This window comes from Stigmatopora nigra, chromosome 5 (genome assembly GCF_051989575.1).
Source record: "Stigmatopora nigra isolate UIUO_SnigA chromosome 5, RoL_Snig_1.1, whole genome shotgun sequence".
In the NCBI taxonomy this organism is placed as follows: Eukaryota; Metazoa; Chordata; class Actinopteri; order Syngnathiformes; family Syngnathidae; genus Stigmatopora; species Stigmatopora nigra.
In genome coordinates, this window is record NC_135512.1 from 8,545,136 (window position 1) to 8,570,333 (window position 25,198).

Sequence of the window (25,198 nt, forward strand, 5' to 3'; positions counted from 1 at the left end):
AAAGCCTTCAACAGTCAGGAGTGCTAATGAAAGCCTACTCGGGGCCCAAAACAAAGATCCAACTGAGAGAATGGAATGCATGCACCGTGCATATCTCACCCTGCCCTGGTCATTAGTGATATGCTAAATATTTAGAGAAAAAAATTAAATTAAAGTTACAGAGTGGCGCACCGTTGATCACAGGGATCGACTTTCCTGTGTGGTGTTTAGGTTAGTTTAGGTTAGGAAATTTCTTGGTTGCAGTGTGTGGAATTTACCCCCAGTGTTTTTGAGTTGGTTTTCTCTGATTACTCAGAAAATTTAAAAGTTGTCTCTGAAATGGATCTCTGGCAAGATAAATGTTTCCCGGTGTTGCATGCAGATGAAAAATACTGGAAGATATTTATATAGTTTAAAAAGAGTGAAAGAAGTGAAAGAAGAAAATGAAGTTGAAGAGAAAAAAGTAGCTGATATGCTACATGTTTTATTATGAGAAACAAACATTATATACATGCTGAAATGTGTTGTGAAATTTCCTTGAATTTCCACTACATGCTGCACTTTTCATCACAGTCGTCGTTTCAACCTTGTAAGAGAGAAGAAAAACACTCAAGTTACTGAGTATTAGGGGAAGTGGATTCTTGCACGAGTTTATTATGTTTGTAACAAAATAGCAGACAAAGCTGTAAAATATTTGAAGTTTGAATGACCATGTAAATGGTTGTTGTACAGAGAAAGGCTTCAACTTGCCAAGACGCACTCCACAACAAGCCATCAAAGGGTTGAATGAGTAAGCCCTATAATGCCCTCATTTGGCATCTAAAGCACAAATACTTGAGCAGTCTTACTTGGATTTACATACTCTCATGTGCTGCACACTCAATAAATGTATATAGAGTAAAAATGAATAAAAATACATGTGGTTTCCTCCCATAACCCAAAATCATGCAGGGTCATGTGGTTAAACACTGTTAATTGTCCCTACGGATGAGTGTGAGCTCAAGGTTCGCTGGGGAAGCTCACAGGACCCCAGCGATCCTTGTGAGGATATGCAGAATGGAAAATAAATGAATGGAAATGTCAATTGTCCATATTATTTGTAAACCTTGTTGCTACAACAACTTAAAGGCACTGTTTTTACGTACACAGGTCGGATGCATTGGAAACCAGTAGTCAAGCAAATCAAAACCAGCCCAGCACCTTCGGCTTCTCTGAATCTATCCAGCCCAATCAGACGGTCCATCTCCTGCCCTCGCTCCATTGCTTCACTCTTATCACCCGGTGAAGTGCGAGGTCTGTCCACAAGGTCCTCTTCCAACGTTCCCGTCATCACGGCCCTTGTCCGGCCGAGCTCTGCAACACTACGCTCTCATTCTCTAAGCCGCAGTGGCTCTGCCCATCGGGTTCCTCATAGCAACAGCCTGGGCACCATCCACTCCACCCTTGTAAGATCACACGTGCACAGTCACACTTTATTTCCTCTCTGCGAACTTTATTTTTGTCATTCTGCATCTTCCAACATGATGGCAATCTGTTTTTTTTGCGCCTGGCTCTTCCATTTTCCTACTTATAACCTTTGTGCATATTAGAATGATATTTTACAAAGTTAATTTTATCTCATCTTGTAACATGTAATGTTAACACTTGTGAAAGATATACAACTATGTTGGGAAAATTTAAAGCGTTAAATTGGGTTTAATGTTGACATGTTAAAACATAACAAATGTAATCACTAAAAAGATAACTTCTAACTGCATGGATTGTCATGTAAAATGCTATTACAAACCATCATGTAAGCTGTCACCTTATATAAGAAACCCCACTTGGCAACTAAAATCTTCATGAACATGTGTTTAGGTTGATCCACTTATTAACCTGAGAAGTAAAGAACAAGAGGAAGAGCTTGTGCGTCAGACTCTGACTGCGCTCATGGCGATAAGGATCAGATTTCCTGGTAAAACGGAGGAGGAGGCCGAGATAGTCCTCGATGAGGTGAGTGGACCACCTCAGCATGTGTTTTTTTTTTATTGTAGAACTGTCATGGGCACTCATGTCAAAAAGAAGAGGCAGGAGAAATGTTTGTCCCATGTTGTTAAGTGGAAAAGTAGTAGTTGGCACCTTGTGATTGGCTGGCCACCAATTTAGGGTGTCGCCTGCCTGGTGCTTCGTAGTTAGCTGGGATAGGCTCCAGCTCCCCCTGTGAACCTTGTGAGGATAAGTGGTGCTAAAAATGAATGAACAAATTGGTTTGTTACCAATAATGTTGTATCAGGCTCCAGAATTTGGTGAACCCTGTGAGGATAAGCTTTATGGAAAATGAATGTTTTAAGAGGATTGTTTAAACTGGTATAATTGTTTTGGGATCACTGGTTTTATTTGAAGTATGCTGGAATAACCAATGAAGAATTTGTGATGCACTTTTCCTCCCAGAGACCCTTCTGTGGCTAGATCCGGTCAATAATGTAGCCTAATTAGAGTTTAGGCCATTCTTGCACAAGAGCACATCATTTTTCTTGGCTAGGCTTCCATTGCCTTTCACAGGACATCATACTGCTTTCACAAACTTTCTAAGAGAAAAAAAAGAGAGTTTTTCTCATTTCTACACTTTTCTTGTGATCATAATTTTATTCAGATGTTGGAGGCCATAAATAATAAAGGCATAGAAGCATTGGCAGTCTAGACACAATAATGTGTTAACACAATCTTTTTGTTACATATTCAAGGCAAAATTTCACCTTGAATTTCTATGAGTAGCAACAACACCTCAGTCAAATGAATGTGCCTGGGAGTTCGATGAAAGCACCCATCTGTCTAATTTTCTGACTCGGGCCCTTATAAAAGCCATGGCTGTCCTCAGAACCAGCTGTCTGCTCAGCACCAGAGTCCCCACGGTGCTCAAAAGACAGACGGACTCTGGACCCTCTTTAACTCTGACTTACAAAGTAGCAGCAAAACACTGTGGTCAACTAGTCAAATTGAAATGGGAAATACTAATAAAAAAAAGACCTCAATTCTATCTGTCTTGCTCATTAGCGTCAAACTACAGGGTCTGCTTTGTTTCCGTAAGAATAGCTGCACGTGTACACGTAAACACACATTTGTGCTATAAGGATGTCAGTCAATTAACATCACATCCTTAATGTTAACAATCCTTAATGAGGGCAGCAGAAAAAAGGGAGATGAGCACCCACGCTGAAGGCTCTAGACTTCATTTGATTTTTGCTGTGGTTTCAAGTGGAGAGCATAGTGCCTCGATATTTGCATGCTGAACTAATTGGCCTTCATGCCCTTAAATTACATTTAGTTGTATTTGCAACCCCTGAAAGGTGAAAGGATTTTTATGTGCTTTAATTGATGGTAATCTTTATATAAAAACAATAAATTATAAAGTTGTAACAAATGAGCACACATTTTCACTGAGAAGAAACATGGAGCAAGCAAGTTGAGTATGTTAAATTTTAATCCACTTTCTAGGAATTGTTGTAATATGCATTTAAAAGTGAAATTTGAATAGATTCTTTTCCATCATTGGATGTAGATTTTTTTTTTTTAACATAATGGCAACATTAGCTTCAGCCAAACATTATCATCATTTTATGGTATTGCAGATTTTAATGTTTTTATTTTTTTGTACATTTTTTAATTGGTGACTACTTTTTCTACACAGATTTAAAAATAATTATATTTTCTAGGTGCTTTAATGCTCCCCCCTTTCTTTAATTAAGATCTCAACATTGAAATGAGTTCTAAATATGTTATGCATACTTTATATTGAGCTAAACTCATGTAAGGAAATCCTTTTTGTTGTACGACTTAAAAATGTATGGATATTTTTATGGTTAATTTTTAAAAAAAATGTATTTCATCCACAGATCCTTGATAACTGGAAATACCATAAACCAAAGGTAGCCAGCTATTGGCTTGTAAAGTTGGACTCGACTAAACAACGTAAGGTAAGCAGCTATCATATAATCATGCATATTGTTACATTTTGTACATTTTCCTATGTAAAGAATGCAATGGACATCCCACAGCTGTGTTTTAAAATCAAGCTAACATTATTAATTATATTGATCAAATGTAATATTACAAAAATGTAATAGTCAAAGGTCCAAAACTCTTGTATCCCCTAAACATACTGGCGATTAATAGCTTTAATTTTTTTTAATATTTGTCAGACCAAACATTCATTTGAGGATTTGAACACATTCAAAATCAAGCTCATTACCTCACCGTTACAGCTATCAAAAATGAAAGAGGATGTAAACAAACAACAAGACAGGGCAACATTTGAAATGACATCCAGTAAGCGTGCCCCTAATGATGCCATCTCTTAGCCGGCACGTTCTCCCCCCATTGGGCTTGCCTTTGCGGTGACGCTGATGTTTGATTTGGAGTGGAGCAGCCTAATAAGAACCAGGCAGAGGTCAGGAATGAAGCGCCCACAGCTCCTGCCATCTGATTACCATACCAAAACATGTCTGTGTTAGTGTGTGTACTCATCTATCAGTTTGTCTGACAGCATCTATGCAAGTCTGGCTCGCCTGTTGGTGAAGGCAAATCTTGTCTCATCGTGACGCAAATACTACACATGCACACGCGTACAATCTGTCAGGCATGTCAGTAATGAGGAGCAAGGAATCAAAAGTCCAAAAAGCCACTGCACAGCTCTGTGATTGGAGACTATAAAAAAGTAAGACAGTGGGTGGAAAAGAAAAGGTGTTGCTTGAAGAGAAGATGGAAGGCTGGTCCAAGTGCCCGCACATTTTGACATATTCTGTCAAAACACTGACGTGGTTGCAGCAATTAGTTCTAAAACCAATGTTCACCACTGGCGCTTTTTACCTCCACAGACTACACACAAAGTGCACAATCATGATGCCTCCCTATACTCGTTGGCATATGTTGTGTGAGCAAGAGTGAACATTTATGCCAAGATGGTTAATTAAAGATGCAACATAAAGAAAGCCCTATAGTGCAACCCATGTGTTGAACAGCTGTACATGTTGAACAAGTGGCTGCATCAGCTATTCAATCATTCTTAAGTAGATAGATATGCACAGAAAAGTACAGATTACTCCTCTGTCTGTCTCATTTTTGCCTATTGCTTTTATACTCTGACAGGTTTTGGACATTGTGAGGAACAACGTGCGCTTAGCATTACAGCGAATTTGGAAAGAGCCAGATTTGGAAAGCCTCCACCTGTACCGTATGTTCAACCGTGTCTTTAAAAGACTACTCTGGAGTCATGGCCAGGGCCTCTGGAACTGCTTCTCTAATTCTGGGTAAGTACTGTACTAAGAGATGTCAATACAGCAATATCTTTGAGCTATGAGCTGTTGCTTGGATGACTTTATGCTTTGTGTTGTGAGTGCAAATGTTCCATACTTTGAACAAGTGAGCTTTTTCTCAAAATGTTCTGGCCTTCCTTAGCATGTCTTGAAAGGTTTGAACAATTACAATAGTCTGGCAGTTCTGAGGTTGACGGTTCGATCCCAGCTTTCTCACTCTGTGCAGTTTGCATGTTATCCTCTGGCTTGCGTGGGTTTATTCCGGGTGCACCGGTTTCTTCCCATATCCCATAAACATGCGGAGTATAACATTTTAAATTGCCCATGAAATGTAATTGGAAAAAAACAGAAACTATAATCTGACTGCACAAAAACATGGAGTGGAAACTGGAATGTATGACAAGACAAGTGATAAGAATGGAGTGCTGGAAATGGAAAGGGAATTGATACAATTTCATCTCAATTGTTAAAGATCCTAGATGATATCCTACTGTTTAGGTAAGCAGTTTTAAGAGTATTCCTAAACAAGTGCTACAGCAAGCCAATTATTTCTCTGCCAAACTGTCAGGAAAGTATGTTAATACCACTGTCGCATTATTCATCAATGCTTGAGTCTTTCTGACTGCAGCAGTAATTCGATGTATATATAGTTTGTTCATGGAAACAACACAAACTGGCAGACCGGGATTGACAAACCTAATCACATCCTCCTGCAGGTTCCTTCAAACTTTTTGGCAATGAAACAAACATGCAACTCTGTGGAGACAGAGTGCAAATTAATGTCACCAATCTTGGTTGCTGTTCAGGACACTTTCACAGGTAAAAGAGGAAGAAAAAAATCACTATTTGGCACTGAAAGAAAATAATTGATGGATCGTTACTGCCTCTGCTTTAACTTGTTATCAGAGACTTTGATGATCTATTGAAACATTTTCCTTGAATCTACTTTTTTTACCACAGTTTGCAACATGAATCACTGCAAGAACAACAAACAGTTTAATGTACCTTGTGTGTGAAATGGGAACACAAGATACAGATATACATAGCAGAGTTGTAGTTTACGCGTGACAAAAATCAGAAAATGATTTACTCTTTGAATTTTGCAATGCTTTGCATTCAGATGACAATGTTGTCATAACAATGGAAACTTAATGGAACTACAAAAATACTTGGCATATGAAATACTTTTAATTGAAAAGTCAAATAAAAGTTGTTAACCACTTTTAGACAACAAGTGCCATTGAAGGCATAATTTAAAAAAAGCAAATAGCAAGCAAATTCATATAGTTAATGTTGTCATTGGGTGTAAGACATAATAGAAAAAATGGTTGAAGACAGTTTTTTGGCTCAGCGGCCCACAAGGATTATTTTAGCTTCTGCTACTACCATCAGCAGCTGCGCCTTGTGGAGCTTTTGTGTGATCACAGCAGGCTCTGCTTGATCCAACTAGCTTGCTTGTATATTGTCCATGTAACATCTCCTAACAGCGGGTTACCGCCCCAACATGGATGGACACACCAGGGGGTCCTGGTGTCACGCAGCCACAGTAAAGAAGAGCACTGCAAAAGTCTGATCCCAATCCAAGAGCAACTCCTCCACCTTGCTCCTCTCTGGCGCTTGTTTGATACTTTATCTAAGGGACTTAGCAACAATCAAACATCCCAGCTGCATTGTGGGCGATGAATTTAGCAGACTTTGAAAACGTTTAGGAGTTGGGGAATGGAACCGTTTTGAAGCCTTTCAGAGAAGTTAGCTCGCAGCCCCCCCAATGAGTGGAAGAGGGTAGACATCAAACATACCACCCAGGGTTGTGTAGCTCCAATGTTGAAGCTTGATCTCAGTCAGTGGTATGTCCGGGGTTTAAAAAGGTGTTAACTGTACTTGGATTGGTTTCACCCTTCCTCTTTGTGCAACGGTCTCTTTCTGTACATCTGCAAGACAGAAGAAACGTGAATGTTCAAATTGTTAAAACAGACATGACACTACGTATATAACAAAAGCTAATTTTCAAATATATAGAGGAATATTAAACAGCATATATACACAAACTCTTAAAACAGTCCACGCTTATTGTGGAATTTTGCCTAAATAACTGTATAGCATTGCACATCATTTTAAATAGGAATTGACCATGGGTCCACATAAGAGCTTGATCTGGTTTGGACTCATTGCAAGGTCCACCATTTGAAGATACTTTTTGTATATTATCACTAACCTTATTCGAAACTGAAAGTTTGTTGTAAAGAAAAGTCATTTTTTAAGAAATCTTAAATGTTAGTGTGTAAACTTTGTTTATTGTTTGCCCTTTAGTTCATCTTGGGAGACGAGCTTCAGGAAAACCAGTGAGGTGGTTTCGCCTCAGGAGATGCAATGCTGCCGCAGGCTGGTGCAGCTGTGCCGAGACTGTTTATTAGTTGTCTACAAGTTTGTCTCTGAATCCCGAGGCTCTTTGACTGGACTCAGCCCAGAATGGGATGACACCAGGTGAGAAGTGGAAAAAAAAGACTTCTTGTAAAGTCCAATCATCTTATAAAAAGTTTCTTTGTTTGTTTAAAGGGTTTCTTATGTACTGTATAGTAAGCTTCCCATCTGCGTAGCCGTATAGTAGTAAAGGATACATTTGATTTGGCTGGGATTAAAGTCAAGTTTTTCTCCGGATTCCAAAATCTTGACACAAATCTTTGAGCCTTAATTCTACAGACATGGATTAAGAGTTTCTTTAGTTTCTTTGCCCGGTCCACATGGATTTAAAAGACGCAAGACAATCAGTCAGAATGTCCTCTTGCGTAACAGTCAAGCACTTATCAATTTTGGGGCAAAAACGATGCCTTAGATTTGAAATATTTCAGCATTTCTTCATTTGACATTGCTACCAAACATACCACTTTATCATAATAGAGTGCTAAAAAAAATGCATTTAATTTTCAATATCATTTACCTAACATGGACAACATGTTTGCTCTTCCTCTTGAATTAAGTGAAATCTAACCGTATCCAGAACCAGAAGTACAGTACCTGACTTTAAATGTGTGCATATTGCTCTCTGCAATAGGTTCAGAGTGATAGAGTCTTAATGCGGTCAAGAAAATGTTAAACATTTTAATTTCCCAGGAAGCACGCCTCCTTAAAAGAGCCTCAGAGCCATTACTTCCATCACAAAAACCCAATGAGGATATAATGAAGGCCACCAAAAATCATCCTCTTTTAGGTTGATACCTGCAGGAAAGCAGCCGCTCAAGTTTAGTGAGTGAACTTTTGAAGCGTATATTCTTTGGGCCAGCACCCAGGAGAAAGCAGAGAGAGGGGAGGGTGAGTGTGTTGTTAATGGGAAAAAACGGCCCACAGATTAGTGCTCAGGTTAGCCCTGGCTCCCCTGAGGCCTACTTAATTCAATTAGAGCCCAGATGAGCCTGTGTAGCAAATGACCTTATGAGAGACAGAGCTCCTCTTTTCCCGAGGCCTCGTTTTACATGATTTATAACTCTCGAGCATATTTTAACAGGCTATCACTTATCACCTACAGTGTAAAAGCCCCAGAACTGTGCAAGCCTTGGGTTCATACTGCAGATCGTACAACCACAGAGTATTTGAATGCTCAAGGATCAGCCTCAGTTTTGTTCTCATATTTGTTTAATGTAAGAATGGAAGATGGAAGAAGACACATTCTTAATAGTTAACACTTGAATTTCATAACTCTTGCAAGCATGACAAGAATGAGTGTTGTATCTATGATTGGCTATAGCTATAACCTGGAGACTTTATTCAAGCATGCATGTGCCTGTCTCTCCTGAATTCTTCTGTCTATATATATCTTGTGAAAAAAGCGTACCATTTGCCGCTGGACCAACCTCTACCCATGGCTCCACTCCTGCTGCTGTCGTTGCTGCTTCCTCTTCCTCTTCTTCCGCCGTCTCTTCGCCCCCTGATGCAGGTCTCTGCTTGGTTTAGTTGTGCTAAACCCTAACCCTCATACTCTAGCACCGTCCCTTGATTACTGGCTTCTGCTTGTCACTGCTGGAATGAATGCCCGGGCCTTGCGCACCAACAGTCGAGAATGGTTTCCTCTCCTTCCTCTCTCTTGATTTGAAGTGATGGCTCATTCGGATTTGAGATTCAATTCTAAATTGTATATATACACCGTTTTTGACAGGAAGGAGAAGAAGGCATATTGAGAGTGTTTGGAGTTTGTCAATGCTGCAACCTACGTATAAAGCCTGGCTTTATTTGCGTCACCCTGTTGCCACATGCTAAAACTGAGATTTTCATTCAATACATTTTTGCTTGAGTGCATTTTATATAAATTAGGCATCACTTTGCACCAAACCAAAAAATATTAATAAGGAGTTTTTGCATCACTTGGCTGATTTTCGACTGCCGGTAGTCCTGCCAAACATTCACTTGCCAGGTAAACCCTCTCTGAAATTTAATGTATGCGACCACCCTATATTTTGATTGTCTTTTGTATACTGTTTATTAGTTAATAATTATACTGTAAAGAAATAATAATTATATATTTAATTCCAAAAAGAAGATGGAATATTGCCTGGCCATTTTGTTCGGAATGAAAACTAATCACATTTCAGCTCATTTGCAGCTATCATTTTTTCCACTTTATATTTTGTGTGCATCTGTGAGTTTGTTGTCCTTTTTTGAGAAAGGTGGGTAATATATGTTGGCTCTGAGAGTGGGCCTGGATTACAATTTCTGCCATAATTTGTGTATTTAACCAGTCAATTGGGATTCTTCATGGATCTTGATAGGTGTACTGGAACATAGTCATGCTGGAACCAGAAAGTGCCTTACCACCAACTTGGAACTATAAATAAATGGTTGTATACTATTTAAAATTCATTTATTTATTGCTCCAAATTGGCAAAATTAATTTACACTATGGGTCAACAAAACACTAAAAGGCTAAAAAAAATCAATTGGAGAAAATTATAATGGAATTAATTTACTATTTTCATGCTTCACCAAAAACAAGACCTTTTAGCAGAATCGCTGAGCATGGTTTCCAACAACAAATTGCAGGATAAAACTTGTCTCATTCAAATCAGTTTAAGAAGTAATTCAAACATATTAAGGAATAAAAGTTTTGGAACAGTTTAAATAGGCATACTAATCTAAATCAGAACTAACAACCTGAAAGAGACCAGTAGTGTAAATATTGCCCTTTGGACATACTTTCAACTCATGCACTTGAAGCGGATAAGAAGATCTCTTATTATAGACCCCATTAAAAGACTAATTCACTTTAAAATCCAAGCGAGAGAATATGTTAGGTATCTACAAATTATCATATATACATCCACAGGCTCACAAAGTCACAAACACCCACACCTAAGAAAGGACAAACCAAGAATCAAACCAACGATAGGACGACAGTGAAGTGATTCTATTACTGGAGTCTACAGGTTGTCTGTTCTTGCCTTGTCATTCAAGCATCCTTCCCTGCGGAGTATTCTAACCAAACGTGTCAACAGGCTTGTGAGTCTCAGAAAAAGTCCTTCAGCTTCGTGTAGGCAGATGATACGAACTGTCTAAATAGATCCACTAATGACATACTTGTTAATCCGAAAATGGTATGTCTCTTCCCCAAGACGCAACAAAACTTTTAGATTCCATGAACCTTCATCCATTTGAGAAGTAATTAGGGTTAATTGGGGTTTCGGCCGTAGATAACCTTCAAACTGCTTTGGACCATTTGGTTTATGATTGCGTCAGCTATCATAGAAGCCCCCCACCCTCTTATCCTTCCTATGGGTAAATCCGTTTGTTGGGCCTCTTAATAAAGTATGGCAGTTGTGTGGAGTGGCATGGAAGGCCTGTCAGGTATGGCTGTTTAAATGGCAATATGAAAAATAGGGCTGGAGAGTAGAGTTCTGTCTCAGTTGATAGATGAAACCAGAAGTGCATGAACAAGTCTCCCCCTGGCTTTCATGACAGCACCACGTTGTTACCGAGATCTTCTTTGTGATCAAAGTGAGGACGGACCTGTAAGACGGCAAATAAGACTCCAATTAAATGTACCCAGCAGTGGCAGGGTCCTGCACGGATGTCAGATATGCATGATTACCACCAGAGCGATTCTTTCCAAGGGCAGAATAGGCTCAAAGTGCATAGGAGAAGAGCAGAGGAACACTCAGCACACATTAACCCTCAATGTGTTTTAAATATTGACTTAGAAACATATATATATCTGACAGTGATTTACATGCCTTGCTTACATTCCAAAATTCCAGTAACTGAGAACAGACAGTTCACAAAAACTGACAAAATACTTTCATTTCGTTTGAAGAACTGAACTGTGTGTGCAGTCCAGTCATAGTGGAGGATATGGTGTAAGGATACCGATGGCTCACTCAAAGCTGTTTCAAGGACACTCATTGGAATAAGTGAAGTTCATTTGAATATATCCTGATTCTCTTGGGTTTGAGGCAGCAGTGAACACCAGCAGCATCACTCCTTCCTTTTTTTTGCTCCCTCGGTCGACACTTGAAGAGGTTCGTGGCTAATTTGTCTCAAAGCTTTCTTTTTCCAAAGAAAGAGACCTGTCAAAACTGTGTGTTCCATCTCTGCACCATCTTAAAAGAAGATATTTTCTTCACTGTACAGTCTTCATTGTTTCTTCTTTGATTAGACAAACTCATCAACTTTTTCCATCAGGGATTATCTCGTTAACTTTATTAACTATATAAGATTTTTTAGGTTGTTTGTTGCAGGTATGGTATAGATAGTGTGATATCAAATGTGAGGTATTCTTTCAAATGATCAGTCTGGAAGAATTCCCCCTTGCCACTGTCTCATGTTGTCTGACTACCCTGACATTTTGAATAAGTTTCAGCGAACCATAGCCAGGATTTCATCATCCCATCTGACATTGCTTTGACAACCATATCTGCCTCATTTCCAGTAACTGAAGAGGGTGGCAAGAAAGTTCAGGTCCTCATGACTCTTATCTCAACCTGACACTGGTCTCATTCCCAGGTACTGGAACGCTGTTAGCAGGAGCTGCCTCACTGCTCTGTCTCGGTGGAAGGTGTCATAGAAAAGTCTTTACCACGGAATGATGGGTAAGGATTTTCCGTTCATAAATCTTAAGAGTTAAGAATTCAAGTTGAAATTGCCTTTTCGTTATTATTTTAAATACACACAAGCACACTAATATAAAAGAGCTTTCTGACCTCTAAAGCATGACTACCCTGATCTCTAATCCTCTCATTATGTTCATCCTTCCCTCCATCTGTCTAGGTATCTCCTCCCAGTGACCTCCCAGTTCATCATGAAGTGGCCTTAGTCCAGCTTTGGTCGAATCACCATGGCCACTCTTATGCAGCCTTTTTTTCTGCCAGGATGGGACACTTCTGAGGTCACCGTGGGAATGTCGGTTTCAAAGACTTTGGCTTTTTGACCTCAGTCTGTCACCTGAGTCTTACCCGAAAGACTCTTAAATTTCGTTCACCCCATTGAGACTCAACTATGGGGTGTTACCCTAAAACAGACCAACAAGAGGTTTTGTAATGGACAATGTTCTGATTAATGTTGGCCGAGCTCCAGAACGCCCTTAACTTTGCCTTCATCCTCTAGAAACAGAAGACAGTGGACTCGTCCCTCCGCTCACATTGTAATTGCTCTTTTTAACAACTTGTTTTAAACCTGGAACTCATGGTACTGTAAAAAGGAAAGTATAATATAACAATGCAATGACTTTATTTATTTATCAACTTCTTTATTTTGTCAGGTTTTCCATGAATGCAGTTAATGCTGATGCAGAATCCAGCTATGGAATGGTAACATATAACTTTCTGCAAGCTATTTGAAATGTTTTATTTCTGATTTCACAAGAAATATGAACTCATTTTGTAACTTTTATCAGAGTATTTATGTTTATAGTGACTTATTATTATCATCCAGTTTACACAAAGGGACATATCCAGTCAACATTTCTGTTCACATCCTACCCAACAGGGATTTTAAGTGGAAACATTTTGAACAATGTTTAGAGTGTAAGAGAGCACGATGAGTCAAATGGATTTCAGACCTCTCATTTCCAAATATGCCCTTTGCAGAGAGAATTGTTAAGGGTTTGCATGTGAATTTTTTATTTTTATTTCCACAGCTGGGTTTGGGACTATACTTGAAGTTCTATTTGGTTGCTCGGACACTTTCCTTTAAAATGTCACTTGTGAGTACAGATGAAAATCATCAAGTATGCGCTTTTACTGTCACATTTAGACTGTTCGTGTGAAGCACATTGAATGATTAGGAGGACTCTTGGCGCAAACCCAGATAGCGTGGTTGTTCCAGTAAAAAGCTCATCTACTTCATTGGGGTTAAGGTTAGTATTTCGCCAACCACCGTAGGACTTGTGAATGAATGTGAAGTAGAACTGAAAACAAGTGTGAAAACATTCAGGAGCATCAAATGTTATAATGTCAAGACTAATTTGGTGTGCCAAAAACTAGAGCAGCAATGTTGTTTGAAACCACTGATAATCTTAACACATGAACATCAATTTACAATGCCAAATTTGCTTAATTCCATTATTTTAATGACACCATCTTTTCATTGACGGAAAGGGATTTTTAATGTTATGAGCAATAAATGGTTTAGACAAAGAAATTGACTCAAGGTTTTTTCACCTCCGAGAGGTTAGCTGAGGTTGATCAATACATTGAAACTAAGCGTTGCAAAATGCTAAATAAATATTTCTCTCTGCATAATTTACTCCAGTTCAACACAATCAATTTCAAATTCGGAGACTTGAGAGGTTAGACCAAAGGCATTTGCTGAAAATTCGGGCCCAGATCAGATTTAAAACCACAGATGAATGTGATAGGTAATAAATGTTTTAAGAATTCACACCTACAACAGACTTCTGAAATAACTAAGGTTGCTACAGTCATGTTGTACTCACAACAGGCACACAGCTAAGAAAAAAAAAACACCTTCACTTTGTATATTTTTCTATGAGCACATGCCTGCATGGCAGCAACACATTAGGTTCCTTCTGACCCTCCGTTCTCCATTTCCCTTGTCATGTCAGCAGAAGAGGTGGAGGTCAGGACCTTAAAGTTCTATAGCCCCACCTTGGCCCTGACCTATGCAGAGTAGAAACTGACAATCTGTCTCTGTGAGCCAGTCATGCTGTCCAGAAAATGTCCCCCAGCAACGGGGCTACGCTGTTCTGCGGTGACCTTTCCAAATCTCACTCTCTATCTGAAAACCCTTCCTTTACCTACATTTGTCAATTTAATTTTTCTTTATCCCGACTTATTTTCCAATTACTTTTGTTGTTGTTGTAATTTTTAATCAAGATGCTCGTAATGAAGTTTTAAGGACCGAAGCCGACCTTTCCGGTTTGAGAACGGTGTGAGTGGTATCAATTTGAGATAAGATAAGAAACCAGGCATTTCAGACTCTTTCCTGTCAAACTCATATTTTGCCAGAATCCCAAATTTTCTATCAGTCATTTTTGATATAAATGAAATGACCGCTGTCTTTTTTTCCTATTTGTACAAGCATGTCTGCCATTCTTTTCCCTCCTTTGAGAGAAGCTTTAGACTGAAAGCTAGTGGTACTTATATTGCCTTCTAAACTGACCTTTCTTATCAAAACCTTATTGTATCCTGTCTTGTTAGTCAGTCCACATTCTGTCTGCTCTGTTTTCATTCTGTGTACGATGACATATACTGCAATGATACAGTGTGCCTGTATACACTTATACAAAGCCACATTCCTATAGCTTGTTAACAATGATAACTTGACAATAGGTATGTTGGAAAATATTCTGGAACTCACAAATAGCCTGACCTGAAGAAACATATATTTTCCCCAACGAACGCACTGTACATCCAAAACAATACAAAGTTTTTTGTTGGCCAACCAATCGCAGGGCGAAAAATAGTTTCGTGCTTAAAAGTTACAATTGTTTCATTGAATTTATCCTTGATAGAAACTGTGCTGCACTGAATGCTTTTCCAGTTAGTCTTTTTCCAAGACTTCACATAACTGACCGCTTTGTTGCATTGACATATCTGTGCCATGCTTGCATTGGTAAGGGACACGTTGAGTGACAACTGCTGTAGTACAATTATATGGGTTGCTTGTTTTACAACATCCTTTCTCTCAGCAGGCTTCCTGCCTCACCCTGACACGTACACCTACGCAGAAACACTCACACACAAGACTCTCCCAGTCAGAAGCTCAGGTATTTATTTACCATGCGTGTGTTTGCCACCATATGCATTCAAACGATCCCAGTAAATGGATGCAAGGATTTATGTAAAATATTCAAGTCAATGCCGTTTTTGTTTGGGTGTTAATATTCAATTTAAATATTTATAAGATCCAGCCATAATTACAGAAGGGATGTTTAATATACATCCATATGTGGACAAAAGCATACAAAACAAGCATTGTGGTATGCCAGCCGACAATGAGTTCACTATTCATCATTTTTTTTAGTATAATAATAAAAGATGAGGCTTGAAGATATTGTATGTTTGTCTACATATTGAAAGTAGATGCAGTACATTGGTTTACGGGGCAATGGACTTAAATAAGTCTTAGGTATTATAACCGCTCTGGATTGCTATTAGAGTGTGAATTACCAGCACTTCATTCTTTTAATCATTTTTCCTTTTATCATTCATTCATTCATTTTCTGAACTGCTTCATCCTCACTAGGGTCGCGGTGGGTGCTGGAGCCTATCCCAGCTGACTTCGGACCAGAAACGGGAGACACCATGAACAGGTGACCAGCCGAGCACGAGGACACAAAAGACCATTCACTCTCAAACTCATACCTTGGGGCAATTTAGAGTGTCCAATTAGCCTACCATGCATGTTTTTGGAATGTGGGAGAAAAGCAGAGTACCTGAAGTAAATTCACACTGGTGAACATACAAATTCCACACAGGTGGATCGACCTGGATTTGAACCCACAACCCCAGTGCTGTGAGGCCAACGTGCTAACCACTCAATCCACCGGTCCGCTCGCCTTCTAACAGAACATAATTATTTGTTCAATGTGAGCCTATGACGCCCAATGTTCAAGCACATAATTTCTTGTCACGACAGTGCAAATGGTGAATTGTGACAATTTATTTCCATGGTGGCAGATAGATAGGCAAGCAGTTAGGCTCCATTACTTTAAAAAATAATATTCCAAATTCTAGACTACCCTCAGAAATAATAATATTATACTACTAGCTACAACTTTACATATTTAACCCTTAAATGCCCAAGATGCATATTGCAGAGATAGAAAACAGAAAATGATAATTGTCTGTCAGTGTCCTTAATACACACAGCAAGGGAGGTAAAAATAACTTTTTCCAAGTGATGGAATTCTTTAGTGGTAACAGAGATCCTTAATTAAGCAGCCTAGGGATTTACTGAGTAAAGTTGACACCGTGTGAGCAGGCTAATGAAATGCTGGCATAGTGCACAGAACAATGTGGCAAAGTATACATGCTGGGTTGATGATGCTTCGATGGTGTGTCGGCAGGTGAGCTGAATTGGGCTGTTGAGATGGCGTTTCGGGATGGAAGTGGAGCAGGGAGTGGAAAAACACTGGCTATGTAACAGGTGATGTGTCGTCCTATGTGTTAATAACTGGACTGGATTTGCATTTTATATGAGTCAGCATGTCAACACCATTGTTTTTCCCTGTGTGCTTATGTAACTCAAAAGTGCAAATGTGCAAAACAACCAAAGATTGATGGTTATTGGCCTGACCAGCTCTTCTAACAAAATGTCCTTAATTTTTCTTCCTGGAAGATGGCAACCCTACTGTGACTATTATATTACAATAACAATACACTTGGTTTGATTAATTGTACATGACAGTTCATAGTTCAGCAAATTACATTCATTCATTGATCTTCTGAACTGCTTATCCTCACATAGGGTCTTAGGGGGGTGCAGGAGCATATCCTAGCCAACTACTAGAACCATTTGACAGCCAATTGCAGTCACATAGAGAAAATACTTTCATGCACAAAGTCACACTTGAGTTTTCAATCCGTCCATGCATATTTTTGGAAGGTGGCAGGAAAATTCACACAGGCAATGGGAGCTCATATAAACGCCACAGGAAGGCCAGAGGATTAAAACCTTGATCTCAGAAATGTGCGATGCATGTGTTAATCACTTTTCACCGTGCCACCAGTTCAGCAAACTACAACAACTTTCATGCATCAGACTTAACTGCATTACTTACAACGACTTTGGTTTTGACACTCAAAGACTCCCAACACAGCACAGCTCTGCATACTGTCATCATTCACAGAGTATGTCTACATGTGTGTTCGCAAGCTCGTGACATCTGAAGCCGAGTAATAACGCTATTAATGTGAGGGACTGAAGGAAAGGAAGTCACTTTTACTTCCAACTGCGAGCATTGCTGGTGCAGATAGAGAGCCCACCTCTATCTGCACAAGTAAGATCAACACATGATGGGAGAAAACCTGACTGGCCATCGATTTACCCTGTGATCATTGCTCTTACAACGAGTGAAAAGGACTCACAATGAGAATAATTGAGGTGTGTGTGTCTTTGTGTACATAGCGTTTCTTCTTTGAGGAGTGAGCTACCGGGTTTAGAAAAAAAAAAGGTGTCCAGGGTCTCTTCATCCGTTTGGTGTGAGAGCTCTAGGGGATTCATTGAACCTTGCAGACTGGGTTATTATCAATAAATCTCCTCCGGGCGGCCTGAGACAGGAGGAAAAGTCAGTGACTCATTTTGCCTGTAAGTCAACCACTAAATATCATACTGTGTTGTATGATAACTCTGAAATACAATATAATAGTATTGTTAAGAAGATGCATTTTTTTCTCCTTGTCAAGTCACAAAGATTATTGGCAAAAAGACTAGAGCTGGCTCTCATACACAAAATAATGTAAAACTCGTAATGTATTCCTGTTTATGAATCTCATCCATGAGGGTGATTCAGGAATCAAACGTATTCATAGTTCTATGTAAATTTATGGTGGATTCACTGATCTGTATTTAATACATAGATCTTTTCACACCTCTAGCAGGCAGAGTTGGTACTTTTCGCAAACTATTATTGGAATGTAAACATTGCACTGCGTTTGCAGCACCGTTTTCCATAAGATCCTTAAGAAAACCATGCAAAATTGTTCATCATCGCACCACTTGTAGCAAGACACATTTCCAAGAAAGTAATGGATTGTTATGATAAACTGCACTGCATTTATTTTTTTCAGTTCTATACCAATTGTCTTTATTTCTTTGTGGCTCATGGAATGTCTGGAAGGGATTCCAACTTTTTTGCGGTCAGATCATCGCATATCAATTTTATTTCAGGAAACCACACTGCAATTCAAACAGTGTTATCCACCATTGTCTATCTATGGCTTTCAAGACACCAAATGGTTAATATAGTACTATTGGAATTTAATTTTAGGACTCTCTGGAATATCAATGATGAAAATGACATAGGATTATGATTATACACAATTAAATGCCAGGGAAATATGGATCATCTTAAGGACACTTATTAGGTTTTGTGGATATGCTGGATCTTATTTTACCGCACATACTAGACCCCAAGGACAACATGAGTGGCCTGCATACCTGTTCTAAGAATAACTGTAATAGGACATTGTGATTCCCTAGGAATGCTGTGCATGTGATTATTTGAAGATGAAGGCTGGTAAATGACAACAAAAAAACCCTATTTCTTATATTGTTATTAACTGCTTCTTATGTCTCATGAGAAATCCTTTCATATAACTGAATAGGATTATTAATAATAATACCCTACCAGACATCACTGGATATTTGGGGGAAAACAAATGCACACATCACTGCCACATACCAACAACACCGCAAGAGACCCCCGCAGCATCGAATAAATATTCAGCACAGCGAAGGAAAAGGCACTCTCTCAGGGTTAGGCCCTGTAAGGTTTTACCTCAACCAAAGCTGCCAAAAGTCAAAAAATGTATTCCAGAGTGGGTAAAAATAACTTTCAGATTTTTCCTACTGGCATTCACCAGCAATGTGTATAAAAATAAAGCTCAATCTATTTAGTTTTCTAATGCTTTTGAAATAGTTTCCTTTTTTCAATTGATAATTCTTGCAAGGAAATAAAAAATTCAAGAGCAAATGAACTATTATACTCACGTTTTTATTTTTTTATTATTCAACATGCTTGAAAGTTGTGACAAAGTTCAAAGTATGAAACTTATTTAGAACATGATGTTGCGTTTTGAAATTAATTGTCATGTTAAGTTGAAATGACAAGCCAAAAAAATGAAAACTTTCAACATTTTAACTTCTTTACATCTATATTCCTGTAGAAAAACATTGATGTTTTTTTTTCATTAGTTCTGATACAAAATGGGTATAGTTAGTAGTTTGGTAAAGACTGATGTAGTAAACTACAGAAGAATCATAGTATTATGCTCTTTTTACTTTGCTTTCTTGGATGTTTTCATGCCAAAATGTCGGACACAAATTCATCTCCAATTTTCACTTTAACTGTGATGATTTGCAGAAAGCAAGTTGTGGCCGATCAGGTCTGGTTCTAACACGGAGAAGGTTAAAGACAGGCTGGGAAAAAAAACCCTCAACATCGTCTCTGGAGCCAGTCATCTTGAAGTTATGACCTCATTCCTTGTCAAAAAACAGGAGGAATTTAAACACGCTGACCCCATGAACCTCTCAAAGCTGCAAGCATTTTTTTTTCCTCCAGTATGACCGCAATCCCTTCTTTTCCTTCCTGACTCCAAATTGGCTATCTGACTGTCTTTGTTATGGCTCCCGAGCTCCATTTTGCCCCGACCATTACCCACCAACAATAAGGCGGACACAGGTCAGTAGTGTAGATGACCTTTCTGCTTTGGATGTCCAGGCTTAGTTGAAAAACAAAAAGGCAATATGTATGTGTAAAGGTTCTTCCTCTAGCCTGAAGATGTGGTTTAAACTGATAAAAATGGAATTGCAGCATATGCTATATCTCTTGTAAACTCTGTTTTAATGTTACCAGCATTTTATCCACGTGGCAGCTTTAAGTAAGACCATGAACGTGATGTTCTTTAAAGTTTAAAGACACTTTTTTTGTATTTTCTTTAGAGAATGTTTGCTGAGGACATTGTGTGTATAGGCAAATCGATGTTTGTGTTTTATTGGCCATGCGGTAAAGCATGAAAACACTTAAGTAAACATTGCTGTTATCTTGCTGCCATTATGTCTAAAGAAGGTTGATGTTTTTGAGATTGACATTTTGAAGGCACGCCAATAAGAAGATGAGCCACTCAAGGTCCCTCAAAGTTTCCTTTAGCAACAGTTCAACTCATCTTGTAGCGACTGAAAACACTTTTGAAATCGAGGTGATGCATCAAAGTTGCTCGCATCATACAAGTGGATGACTTAAAAAAAGAAAAATCAAACTTTCTCTCAATACGAAGACTGTAGTTAATTACTCCAGGTACTCAAAGAGAGCAAATTGTTTTCAAGGAGCTGCATCTTTTCAGTCTTCTGAATACGTAGGGTCCTCCATAATTAGACGGGCATTCTTGCATACTTTGAGATGAGACATAATTGGCCTCTCAGTCTTGGATGTATTTGCATTTGGAAACTTGTATTGTTTTCTCCTTGAATCTGATGCCAACTGCTACGTCACACAGTGAGGGGACGGGGTAGGACAAAACCATGCCATAATCTTGTAATGGCTAACTTCATAACCTGATCTTTACATAAACTTAGAAGTCAAAGTTAATTTGGAAAGTTCCCATGGGGAATATTTGCAGTTAATTCTTCATGTGGAAAATGATGTCTCACAACACTTTGATTCTAAAACACCAATTTTACATTAAACTTCACCGTGGGATGCAAGTATCATCTATTTTATTTTATGTATTGACAATGTACCTTTTTTTTACACTAGCACAATTGAATTTAAGAAAGACATTCAGATGGGATATGCTCCAGCACCCCCCGCGAGCCTAAAGAGGATAAAGCACTTCAGAAAATGAGATGAGACAATGAAGCATTCTTTGTTTCAAATATTACATTTTAATGGAGTCACATGGCCTGAAATAAAGGTGAGTTGAAAATACTAAGCAGAAATGTTACTCAATATTTGGTGAAAATTGGTGTATTAACGCCTACTGTTTCAATAGCATCATGACCAAGAAAAATGACGACTATACTACGTCATCTTCAAAACAAACATGGTGGAATGCGGTAAGCAAACCACCGTCTTTTACACATTCAATATGGCGGGATAATATGGGCGTGGTTATGACCATTGTCGACGGAAATGCGTAAATGATGCACATCCGCAGTCGCTCGCCCTTTGACTGCTGGGTTAGCACACACGAGGTAAGGTGTAGTGCTATTTGCTGGCCTGGGGCATTTTTATCACGCTACCAGGAGATTTTTTAGGACTAAATTGAGCTAAAACGCCAATAAATCTCTTAGTTTAATGCCAGGTTAAAAACACCGTCGACGATTTAAGCTTTTCCCCACCTTCTGTGTGCCGCATCTGACTAGCTAACTCGCTAACTAGCATTACCGTCACGACGACGCATCACAGTTGATTCTAAAACTATTGTCCGCTTTCTCTCCGTTATTGAGTAGTGTAGAAAGAGTTTTAATTTAATCAAACAAAGTCGAGACATCACCGGACAGTTTACTGAGCAAATGCTCACTCTAAAACGGGTGATTAGTCGTGCGTCTGTCATCAATAATATCACTCGTTTTGCTTGCAAGGTTTCTTATCTGTAATAATTGTTTGCCAACTCCCAAATAGTATAGTTAAATCTAGTTTTCTCTCTTTAGCATGCAAGAGGCAGCTCTTCCTGCGTGCCCAAAATACACACGCTTGTAGATGTAAGGTCTTTAACCCTAGCCTGAAGTAAATAATTTGGAATTTTGGATAATGAAGATAGGCGAAAGGTGCACCGGTAGTGGTGAGTTTTGACAAAGCTCCAAATGTATTGTTGAATATGCTCACGAAACTTGCGTTGCCTTAACTAATTGTAGTCAATGTGGTGCTTTGCTTTCAAACGATAGCAAAAACACTGCCACCTCGATGCTGAGCAGGCATTTAAACAACTATATTATCATATAAAATATGTAAATGGTTATTCAATCTTAGATTTCGGGACAAAAGATGACCTTATCTTAAATCACCTCTCCCGACAAATTAAATTCCTGCTTTGGGCTCATCTACACCCTTGAAAAATTAGTTTTTAAGAAAAGCGTATTATTGAATCTCCTGTTTATATATATGATGACTTTTGCTTTTTCCCAGTTTAGCATCAACATGCAGCTCAGTACACCATTGAGATTACAGGGCCAGCTCAAGGTAAAATTAGATCCAAAAAAATCCACCTAAGCCTATCTGTTGTATAACTTTTGCTTCTTTTTTTTTTGCATGTATCAGGCCCATGTCCAGACTCTGGAGGTGAACTTCATCGACAGGTTGCCCACTTGAAGATCATTCCTTGCATATCTGCGCTTTGCTGAGTCTTTTGAGAGGTTAATTTATTGTGGTGAGGTTGTAACTTTTTTTTTCTCCCCTCTTCTATAGAGTGGGGGCTTTTACATTTTTTTTTTTAATTTGAAGTCAACAATAAAGGAGATTTGAGTGCCAATTGATTTTTTTAAAACACTTGGAGAAAAAAAGACCCCAAGACCTAATGGTCTTTTTTTTTCCTTTAATTTTTCTGTGTTTTTATTCTAAGTGTAAAATTTATTTTTTAAGTAAATTTTTCAATAAAAAAATGACTAAGTGTTTAATTTTTTTTTTTTAAATCATTTTGCTTAATTTGTTCTAAAGTATGTTTTTTTATTAAAAAAAATGACTAAGTGTTTAAAAAAATTTTTGTTATTTTGCTAATTTTTTTTTATAAGTGTTTTTTAATAAAAAATGTGCTTTATGATGTAAACTCCTGTGTGCAACTGTTAATAAAAAACATGACATAATTTGCTTTGTTGTTCTATGTTAATAATGAAGACATGTATCACATTTTAGAGTTTTTATTTATTCCACAAAAATGTAAGGCTTTTGAAAAGTTCTTCTTTAATCGTCCAACAGCAAATAGATGTGGAATTCTGAAAGGGAAAAAACAGAGTCAGGGATACAATTTTAAAAAATACCTAAGTTAAGTTTTCTATCAAAAGGTAACTTACCATAAATAATGTTTTCCTTGTGGTCAGAAGACCTCTTTCCCACTGCAAAAGTCAAGCAACATTAATACCACAGGAGAAAGGGGAAAAAAATAATCATTAGACATACCCTTCTGATGAAGTTTTAGCTGTGGCTCAGTCTCCTTTGGATCCACGGCAGTCTATTACACAAACATCCTTCTTCCAAAATCAAATGAACAGACTCCTGGACAGCTTGCTGATGAGTTGATTCAGACGTGGTAGGATATAAGAAAATGGACAGGAGCCCCTGCTCTTTAACCGCAAGTACCAGGGAGGGGATGTTGGTTAGACCCTGAAGAGAAGTAAGATACAAAATTAGTAGGTTAAGTACACATGGCATTAAAATAAAATATACAACCAGAAACATTTGTGTTTTACCTCGTTCTTCTCGTCAATTTGACAGTCTTCGTCTCCATGGCTTGAAACACCTACACAACACAGCATGATCCTTTAGAATGAGTATTTCAATTCATTTTTTTTAAATATATATACCCCAACAAGTCATAAGTGCTTCCATTTTTTTCATACCAGAGATAAATGGTTATTTTACCATGTTTAAACTAGAGTAAAAATGACCCATGCACTATTGCTGAATGAATGTCTAAAGTTTTGTCACATAATACAAAATATGACAAGTTCAAGCCCAGAATAAGGGTATATATATACATCAGTGATTCTTAACCTGGGTTCGGTGGAGCCTCTAACAAGGAGGTCAAAACATGTCTATTCACGATAACTTGCCTCACTTGACCATTTCTTGGTCAATCAGTACTGCAAGGAATTTGTACATGTTGAATTTGGGGTTAAAAAACATTCACACTAAAATAGAGTTCGGTAGGGCCAAAAAGGTTAAGAACCACTGGTATATATTCTATAAGAGGCACTTGTGTGTGTGAATTATCCACACAGGTTCTTGCTATTAAGAACACCAGATCAGTTAGTGTTTAGATTCAAAATTTGAATGTATCATAATGGAAAAACAAGCTAATTGGGCAAAGCCTTAAACACTGACATTTAACTATTACACGGAAAGAGAAAATAGAAACTAGTATTTCAAAAAACGACTCACTTTGCTGACAAACAGCTAGTTATGGCGTCGTCAACAAGCTGCTTTCTTGGTCGTTTTCGCCACATTCTCGATGATTCCCAGCAGTCTGTGCTCGTTGAGGAACTGAAACACACAAAGAAACGATTTCATGTTAAACATAAAGAGTTAAAGGTAACACGATGTAGCCAAATCGTTTGCAAACATTTTGAGGTCTGCATCCACGTGTTGCCACATCATGCCAACGAATGATACTCCCGTCAAAATGCACTCTTAAAAGTAGAACTGGGGCTTCGAAATTCACCAAAATGACAACGTACCGAAGACATCGCCCTGTTCGAAGTTTATCAGGAGTTTCTTCGGTAAATAGTCACTTCTGAGGTGCTCTGCAGTACACTAGCGGACTGGCTCCAAGCTCATGCGCCATTTTGAAGAATGGCGGCTGATTTGAACTCCGACCTCGGCCACGCCTATTAAAAGAATACACACACAAAATAGTTTTCATAATAATATGTACTAATACACGTTATCATGAAAACAATGTAGGAATTATTGTGCATTTTACATGTACGACTTCAGTATTTCCAAATAGTTAGCAAACATTTTGATATATCCATCTGAATCAATACAACCCTTAATAACCATTTTAGGGTTATTAAGGGTTGTATTGATTATTGATTATTTTTGACCT

The 25,198-nt window shown here is 38.4% G+C and overlaps 2 protein-coding genes and 1 long non-coding RNA gene across 18 annotated transcripts in view; 1 reads left to right on the top strand and 2 right to left on the bottom strand.

The window, feature by feature from the left end:
• ttll7 (tubulin tyrosine ligase-like family, member 7) overlaps window positions 1–23,237 on the top strand; it is a 56,395-nt gene extending 33,158 nt beyond the window's left edge. For 4 of the 12 annotated variants that reach the window (XM_077717302.1, XM_077717291.1, XM_077717300.1 and 1 more), the window contains 15 exons: window positions 1,129–1,424; window positions 1,837–1,971; window positions 3,852–3,932; window positions 5,104–5,264; window positions 7,581–7,754; window positions 9,095–9,201; window positions 12,258–12,343; window positions 12,522–13,608; window positions 15,406–15,480; window positions 15,960–16,026; window positions 16,783–16,862; window positions 19,801–21,349; window positions 21,428–21,629; window positions 22,564–22,617; window positions 22,696–23,237. In XM_077717302.1, coding sequence (XP_077573428.1) covers window positions 1,129–1,424; window positions 1,837–1,971; window positions 3,852–3,932; window positions 5,104–5,264; window positions 7,581–7,754; window positions 9,095–9,201; window positions 12,258–12,340 — 1,037 coding nt within the window. In that variant the 3' untranslated portion in view covers window positions 12,341–12,343; window positions 12,522–13,608; window positions 15,406–15,480; ... (4 more) ...; window positions 22,564–22,617; window positions 22,696–23,237. Of the gene's footprint in view, window positions 1–1,128; window positions 1,425–1,836; window positions 1,972–3,851; window positions 3,933–5,103; window positions 5,265–7,580; window positions 7,755–9,094; window positions 9,202–12,257; window positions 12,344–12,521; window positions 13,609–15,402; window positions 15,481–15,959; window positions 16,027–16,782; window positions 16,863–19,800; window positions 21,350–21,427; window positions 21,630–22,563; window positions 22,618–22,695 lie in introns of all 12 variants that reach the window. The other 8 variants (XM_077717299.1, XM_077717298.1, XM_077717295.1 and 5 more) reach the window with 8 other exon arrangements.
• Window positions 23,238–23,275: 38 nt separating this feature from the next.
• LOC144197015 (uncharacterized) lies at window positions 23,276–24,783 on the bottom strand. 2 transcript variants are annotated; one of them, XR_013326456.1, is made up of 6 exons: window positions 24,713–24,783; window positions 24,532–24,633; window positions 23,841–23,890; window positions 23,551–23,754; window positions 23,445–23,486; window positions 23,276–23,366 (listed from the first exon to the last, which is right to left on the bottom strand). It is a non-coding gene; the product is annotated as an uncharacterized LOC144197015 (long non-coding RNA). The 2 variants fall into 2 exon arrangements; XR_013326455.1 differs by lacking the exon at window positions 24,713–24,783 and having other exon boundaries at window positions 24,532–24,694.
• Window positions 24,784–24,847: 64 nt separating this feature from the next.
• LOC144196528 (uncharacterized) overlaps window positions 24,848–25,198 on the bottom strand; it is a 109,807-nt gene continuing 109,456 nt past the window's right edge. For all 4 annotated transcript variants that reach the window (XM_077716802.1, XM_077716801.1, XM_077716800.1 and 1 more), the window contains one exon: window positions 24,848–24,977. In XM_077716802.1, coding sequence (XP_077572928.1) covers window positions 24,904–24,977 — 74 coding nt within the window. In that variant the 3' untranslated portion in view covers window positions 24,848–24,903. The remainder of the gene's footprint in view (window positions 24,978–25,198) is intronic.